Source organism: Triticum aestivum, chromosome 2A (genome assembly GCF_018294505.1).
Source record: "Triticum aestivum cultivar Chinese Spring chromosome 2A, IWGSC CS RefSeq v2.1, whole genome shotgun sequence".
Classification (NCBI taxonomy): Eukaryota; Viridiplantae; Streptophyta; class Magnoliopsida; order Poales; family Poaceae; genus Triticum; species Triticum aestivum.
This window is the reverse complement of record NC_057797.1, coordinates 750,851,194-750,858,854: the sequence shown is the minus strand read 5'-3', so window position 1 is coordinate 750,858,854 and position 7,661 is coordinate 750,851,194. Positions and strand designations below refer to the sequence as shown.

Sequence of the window (7,661 nt, the reverse complement as noted above, 5' to 3'; positions counted from 1 at the left end):
GATGCCATTAGAGTTGCTATGAAGCTTTGTTGAATGCCATCCGTCATGCGTTGAAGCAATTGCAGGCTCGGTGCTCCCGTGGCACGTTGCTACGATTGAACGGTCATCAACGCGTAGATGTGACGGATGAGGCGGATGATTTCTTTAAGGCTCATCGTAATGGGAGTATCATGTATGTCAAGTAGGCAATTTTGATGATGTGATATAGCATTAAATAAAGAAAAAGATGATTGGGTATTATATCATAATACCGTATCATAATAAATGCAATGCTACTGTGTGTCATGCATGACAATAAATAAAGTTATTTATGATACTAGTACATGATACTATGCATTAAGGAGGTAGTATCACACACTAGTATCATATACTCCCTCCGGTCATTTTTACTCTGCATATTAGGTTTGTCCAAAGTCAATCTCATCCAACTTTGACCAAGTTTATATAAAAAATTGTAGACATTCACATAACAACACCAATATCATTAGATTCATCTTGGAGTATATTTTCATATTATATTTATTAAATATTATAGATGCTAATAATTTTTAATATAAATTTAGTCAAACTTTCGGCAAATTCAATGTGCAGAGTAAAAAGGATCGGAGGGAGTACATGATACTAACTTATGATACTACTCATTAGGCCAACTCCACCGCGTGACCCTGTCCTGTCCGGTCCCGTCTGTTTGGGGTAAAACGGACAAAGGAGTCGGCTCAGCGCGCGACGGCCCAGACCCATCTTGTCTGTTTTGTGTCCGAGCCGATCCTTTTCGAGCGCAAACTTGCGCCGGGTTTGGGCCGCAACGGACACCAAACGGACGCGCGCCTCGTTTGTGTCGGGGCCGCGTGGTAGGCGGCCACCTACCTCCCACCCGCCCACATCAATGCACACGAGCGGGCGGCCCCACCTGTTATCCACACGTCGAACGGTCGTCGTCCTTCTTTAACTGGGAAACATGGACGGGTCGTCGTCCACACTGTCCCACGCCATCCCGTGGCCTTCTCGAAACCCGACAGCCCTAGTCCCAAACCCTAGCCAACACCTCGCCGGCCGGCCGCCCGCAGCCATGGGCCGCAAAGGCAAGCACGACCGCGAGGCTGGTTCCTCGTCGGGACGCCGCTCCGACTCGCCATCGCCACCACGTCGGGCCCCCGCGCCGCTCGCCTTCTCCATCGCGCCCACGTCCGCCGGCGAGCGCGCCCGGCATTACGTCCGCTCGTCGGTGTGCCGCCGTTATTGGGAGACGAGGACGCCGCTCCCCTGGAGCGACGTCCATCTCCCCAATAACTGGCATCTCTCCGCCGACCGGGTCCCGATCCCACCGGTCCCGACGAGCGGCCGTGCGCGCGACAAGGAGATCGAGCGCCGCCGCCGCCTCCTCCCCGACGATCTCTTCTACGACCCCAGGTACGCCCCCGACTCCGGGCTCTGGGACACCTGGTTTCGTGACGAGCACAACACCAGGCGCGCGTCATTCTTCGCCGGCACCTCGACGGGGCCGCGGCGGCCACGACAGGAGCGCGCAGCGCCTGCTCCCCAGGAGCGCAGGCGCAGGCGGGTGCGCGGCGTCACGCCCACGCCGTCGCCTTCGCCATCTCCATCGCCACCACCACCTCCTCGCATGACGAAGGAGGAGGAGGCCCGTCTCATGGCGCGTGTCATGGAGGACTCCATGTACACGCACGATGAGCGGCAATGGGAGGGCCTGGAGGAGATGACGGCCCGCTCCGCTGCCAGCGAGGTAGCCATCCCCGAGGAAGAGGAGCCGGTGGCCGCGTTCCAGCAGCTGCTGGGCCAGGGGTGGGGTTGGTCCTGCACTGCTCCGGAGATGGTCGTCGGCGTGGGCGTGAACTGGTGCCCCACTTCGCCGCGGTCATCGGAGCGGGAGGCGTCGCCACGGGAGGAGGTGGTGCAGGCACCTCCGGCTGTCCAGCCCGCCCCCGTCTACCACGCACCGCCGGCCTTCGTCGACCTCGTCAGCGACGACGACGACACCGGCGGCCAGTGAAGACCGCGACGGCCACGGCATCGACGGGCGCGGCAGGAGCGCACGGGAAGCTTTTTTTTATTTTAGTTTTATATGTTAATTATGAAACTGGGCCTTTTAAGTGGCCGTGGAAATTGGGCCGTTTTGTGACCGACCCCTATATATGTTTTATGTTTTTTTAATTATGTTTATTTACTTTTTTAGTTATTTCATTATAGTTTTTATTTTATTTTTATTCACGTCTACCCGGACATGATTTGAAGTGCGGCCGCACGGTGGGCGCACACACGACCCATCTGACAAAGCCGGACACGGGCGAACCCATCGGCGCCCCAAAGGAACAAAATCCGGCCAATTCGGACGTTCGTTTAAGGTCGCGCGGTGGAGTTGGCCTTACAAGCAGCCTAAGAAATCATTCGGTTTATTTGTAGCGGCGGCCACTTTGTGAGTCGTGTCTGATTGGCGCTTTGTGCGAAGGTGTCAAAATCGAGGTCTACGGGGCGAAGCAGCTTTGGGTTTGGGTTTGCGCGGAAGTAGGCGGGGCCGTTGCCTGGCGCGGGCGGGCGGGCCCACCTGTCGGCGCGCGCGTGGAGCTCCCGCTGACCGACCTCCACGGGTTCCTCCTGCACATGCATGCCGTTCGGTTCGTTCGTCTCGTCTTCTCTCCTGGTTTTTCCTTTTCCTTTCCCTTTCTCCGATCTCGTCGCGGCGTCTCCCGGCCGGCCGGCTCCTCCCTCCCTCCCTCCCCACGCGCGATCGATGATACAGTGACCCGCTGACTGGCTGATTGATGGCGGCGGCTACGACGAGGGTTCTCGGATCCAAATCGCCCGACTGCTTCCAGCTCCGGGACCCTAATTCCTGGTACCTCCCTCCTTCTCATCACAAAACCGTGTTGATCGATTTCCCGTCGTCCCATCTCCCTGCGTCGCTTTCCATTTTAGAAAATCCACTGCTGCATTTGGTGAAAGGAATTTGTTCCTTGGCGGTAAGATCATGTGGGAGCGCTGGCCTGGCCATATCCGCCACCTGACCGAATCTGAGTGAACACCTTGGACAAATGATGTAGCAGTACAAGGTAGTGGCGAATGAGAGGAAGATTTCAGTAGCCATTTGTCTCAGGAGAAACTTTCAGATTATTCAGGAGCGAAACAGTACATAACCTTCAGTGGATACCTTTCCTGCACTTCTGCAATTGGGAACACAGTTCAAAACAACAGCATTACAGAGTACTAGTATGTTGTTGATCTTGTGGCTCACAAATCACACTGCCTTCCTTGCCATTCTTGCAGGGTTTGCTTGACCGAGCTTGCGAGCGATGTGGTCGTCGAGGTCGGGGACATCTCCTTTCATCTCCACAAGGTACGTACATTTCCTTTCTGTATCTCTGTCGTATATTGCTCAACCGAGACACGTCTCCGTTCCGGTGATTCTGGAATCCAGTGTCAAATTGTCACATGATGCTTAGAGTTTGAAAATTCTATCCATCCACATGCACTAATCAAAATCCTCCATGAATGATTATGACTTGATTTTTGGCAAAAGAAAAAAGATTATGACTTGATATGCTACCTAAAGCAGCCGCCGGGCTAGCCCGCGCGCTGCTGATGAAGGTGGCGGCGGGGCCCTTGCTGCCCCGCCTCGCTCGCGGGGGGCCCCGGGTTCCGGGGCGGCGGCCGCGGCTGGTGAGGCGCCCCAGCTTTCGGCATCTAGTGGCGCGGGCGCGGGCCGGCGGATCTCGGCCGTGCGGGCGGCGAATCCACCGGAGGACGCGGGCTAGGGCGTGGCGGCGTCAGATCTGGCCACCTCCATTCCTACACCTCTCCAGCGAGCTCATCCCCCAGATCTAGCCTGCTCCGTCGAGGAGCTCCGGTTTTCGTCAGGTGGGAGCGGGTGCCGGGATGCAGGATCGGGGGAAACCCTGCTAGCCTTGCCGGCTGCGACGGCGGCGACGCCCACGGGCGCCGCTCACCTTCCTGGAGGCGTCGGTCAGGTCCTGTTCCCCACCCCCGTCCCCCTTGTCTCCCGGGTTAACACCTCAACTCTGTTGGACGGTGGCGACGCCTCTGGCGTCGTAACCTTCTTGAAGGCGCTGATTTTGGGAACAAGGATGGGATGTGGGCTTTGTTGCGGTGTGGGCGGAGGGCGTGTTCATCCTAGCTGCTCACCCTCTTTCGTGCCAGAGCTCTGGTCTTTGGCGTTTGGTTGCTCTAGGTGAGTCGACGGCGGCAAGCGGGGATCGCCTAGTTCCGCTCTTGTGGCTTCCTTGGATACCAGCCATCTAGGTTCTAGGGTGAACATGTCCATCACTCAACGGTTCGGCGCCCTCGAGCTGGGCGAGGAGGCAGGGGCCTTCTTTGATGATGGATCCGGTAGGCTGCATCTTCTCCAAGACCTAGAGTTTTTTTGGCAACGACATGCTTTGTTTTGTCGTCGTTCCCCTCTCCTGAGCCGGCTGCCGTCTCCTCCTTGGCTCTGTGCATGCAAGAGGTCGCTGACATCTTCAAGCATTTGCTCTTTGTTTCTCTAGCTTGTTGTATGTAAGCATTGTGAGCTGCTCCCGGCGTCTCTGTACCTTTCGCCGTTTTTCTGTTCTTTTTCTTTGTTTGGTGTGTGGTTGTAATCTTGCTTTGTAATCCTGGCCGGTTGTTGGCTTTGTTAATTCAAAGCCGGGCTCCTTTGAAGCCTTCGTTTTAAAAAAAATATATGCTACTCACAACTGAAACTGTCCCATCTCTTTCACTGACTTGTAATTTGCTTGCTGCACTTGTAAATTGTTGATTCTTTCATATTTACTCTACTGACAACATGCAGCAAGATAACTTCCCTCTGTGTTTCCATCCAGTTCCCCTTAATCAGCCGGAGCACCACGCTGCAGAAGCTCATCGCCGAGTCCACCACCTCTTCCGACGACCAAGACGGCGGCAAGCCTTGCACCGTGCAGCTCGACGACCTCCCGGGCGGCGCGGCGACCTTCAGGCTCGCCGCCAAGTTCTGCTACGATATCCAATTCGAGCTCAACGCGGCCAACGTCGTCCCCGTGCGCTGCGCGGCCCAGCGCCTGGGCATGGCCGGCGAGGGCAACCTCGCCGCCCACGCCGAGGCCTTCTTCGTCCGCGACGTGCTAGGCAGCTGGGACGCGGCCGTGCGCGCGCTGCAGGCGTGCGACGACGGCGATGACGTCGTGCGGCAGCTCGCCGAGGACCTCCTCCTCGCGCCCCAGTGCATCGAGTCGCTGGCGGCCAAGGCGTGCGCCGACCCGACGCTCTTCGGCTGGCCCATGGTCGAGAACTACATGGCGAGGTGCGTCGATGCCGCGGCGCCGCCCGTGATGTGGAACGGGATCAGCACCTACGGGAAGCCGCGGTCGCCGGGCGCCGGGTGGTGGTACAGGCAGGCGTCGTCGCTCCGGCTGCCCCTGTACAAGCGGCTCATCTCCGAGATGCGGTCCAGGGGCATGAGCCCCGAGGGCATCGCCGGCTCGCTCGCGCACTACGCCAGGCGGCACCTCTCCGGCCTCAACCGGCGCGACGTTGCCGGCGACGTCGGCGCGTCGGACACCACGTCGTCCGATGACGTGGTCGGCGAGCAGCGTGTGCTGCTGGAGGAGATCGTGGCGCTGCTCCCCGCGGAGAAGGGCGTCGCGACGACGAGGTTCCTGCTCGGCATGCTCCGCACGGCGACGGTCCTGCACGCCAGCGCGGCGTGCCGGGACGCTCTGGAGAGGCGGGCCGGCGAGCAGGTGGAAAAGGCGGCGCTGGAGGACCTCCTGATCCCCAACACCAGCTACTCCACGGACACGCTCTACGACGTGGACTGCATGCAGCGCATGCTGGAGCAGTTCCTGCTGTCCAACACGACGGCGTACGCCGATCCCTTGCCGGAGATCACGGCGGACGAGGCCCCGCCCGGAGAGCTCATGCCGGCCAGCACGGTAGCCAAGCTCGTCGACGGGTACCTCGCCGAGGTCGGCACGGACGCCAACCTCAAGTGCTCCCAGTTCCAGCAAATCGTGGCGCTTGTCCCTGACTACGCCCGGTCCCTCGACGATGGCCTCTACCGCGCCATCGACATCTTCATCAAGGTAGGTAATGGCCGGCGGCGGCCATGGATTACTGAATGTTCTTGAGCTTGAGTTTGATACCTTTCTGTCATGGCAGGCGCACCCGTGGCTGACGGAGTCGGAGCGGGAGCAGCTGTGCCGGCTGATGAACTGCCAGAAGCTGTCGCTGGAGGCGTGCACGCACGCGGCGCAGAACGAGCGACTGCCGCTGCGGGTGGTGGTGCAGGTGCTCTTCTTCGAGCAGCTGCGGCTGCGCACCACGGTGGCCAGCTGGTTCTTCGTCGGCGACAACAGCGCCGCCGTCGCCGACCAGGGGTCCCCAAGGAGCTCCCGCCCGAGGAAGAGCCGGACCGGCGAGGTGGACTTCGGCATGGGGTCGGAGAACAACGACCACGAAGAGGTCGAGGTGTACACGCCCGGGAGCAGCAGCGAGCCGGCGTCGGCGATGAGCGTGCACGAGATCCGGCAGAGGGTGGTGGGCCTGGAGGGGGAGTGCTCCAGCATGCGGCAGGAGATGCACCGGCTAGGGAAGCCCAAGGGAGCGCTCAGTAGGCTGTTCCGGAAGCTCGGGCTCAGTGGCGGCGGCAGGACGTCGTCGTCACGGCAGCAGCAGCCACGATTGCCAAGCTCCGGCGACGAGAAGCGCAGCAGGTTCTTGGATTTGGGGTGTTAGTTTTGGAAGATGTAGCTCGGTCGCATGTGATTTTCAGATTGTAAAATAGGTAAGCACTTAGCACACTGGTTCCGTTTTATTCCCGCTGGAATAAGAATTTTTTGAACAGCTGATTATTTCTTCAGGTATTGATTTAGGTGAAAGCAGATATACAAGTTTTCCTAGCATAATTTTGGCAAGAAATAGATACAGTCTGGAAGAAAGAATAGGAGCAGCTAGCTTTGATAATTCTCCTCGAGACAGGACTTTCAACACCTACACCTTCTATGAACAGTAAATTAGTAAACAACTGAAAGTGAAATAAAATAAAAATCTGAAACTCCGGGGGACCAAAGATGATCAAACATCCGATGTTCTTGCAAAGTTTCAGCCATAAATAACATTCGAGGAGACCTCACCTAAAGAAATAACATCAGTGTTCAAAGTTTATGTGCACTTTTGAGCAGTGATTTTTTTTTTTTGGTGGGGGCTCCTCGAATGTTATTTGTGGCAGAAACTTTGCAAGAACGTCAAAATTTTTATCATGTTTGATCCCCCAAAGTTTCATTTTTTTTATTATGTTTTCAATTTTTTTATGTACTGTTCATGAGGGTGTAGTGGTACCCAGGGGCTGTCATACATTTTCCTTATCCTAAATAGTCATATCGTTCTCCCAAGAACACTGTTAAATTTACAGGTTCCAAGTTGAGTAATTGCACGAAGAGTTAAAAACATTCACGAACACCGAAAAGATCTGCTAATGTTCCATCTGAATCTAAAAAGGGAGTGATGGAAACTTCTGCTATTAACTTTCACCCTGCATTTTCTGTCGAAGCTTTGCTCTTCATCCAAAGTGGCTGTTGATTTTGTGCCCCTTGTGCAAAATGATCTGCTCCCTGTTTCTGATGCTCCTTCATTGTGCTATATTCTGAAGCTGATTTTCTATCAGATGCTCC

General features: G+C 56.5%; 1 protein-coding gene across 1 annotated transcript; it reads left to right on the top strand.

Annotated features, from left to right (window-relative positions):
* Nucleotides 1–2,678: 2,678 nt before the first annotated feature.
* LOC123186419 (BTB/POZ domain-containing protein At5g03250-like) lies at nt 2,679–6,876 on the top strand. The gene is made up of 4 exons (XM_044598184.1): nt 2,679–2,854; nt 3,283–3,352; nt 4,836–6,074; nt 6,151–6,876. The coding sequence occupies exons 1-4, from the start codon at nt 2,781–2,783 to the stop codon at nt 6,724–6,726; spliced, it is 1,959 nt and encodes a 652-aa protein (XP_044454119.1). The 5' UTR covers nt 2,679–2,780; the 3' UTR covers nt 6,727–6,876.
* The last annotated feature ends 785 nt before the right edge of the window (nt 6,877–7,661 follow it).

Bases quoted from the DNA above. Each gene is read 5' to 3' on its own strand.
- LOC123186419 (XM_044598184.1), top strand. From the start codon at position 2,781: ATGGCGGCGGCTACGACGAGGGTTCTCGGATCCAAATCGCCCGACTGC. The intron at 2,855-3,282 runs GTACCTCCCTCC...CCATTCTTGCAG, and splicing joins CTCCGGGACCCTAATTCCTG to GGTTTGCTTGACCGAGCTTG. The intron at 6,075-6,150 runs GTAGGTAATGGC...CTGTCATGGCAG, and splicing joins CCATCGACATCTTCATCAAG to GCGCACCCGTGGCTGACGGA.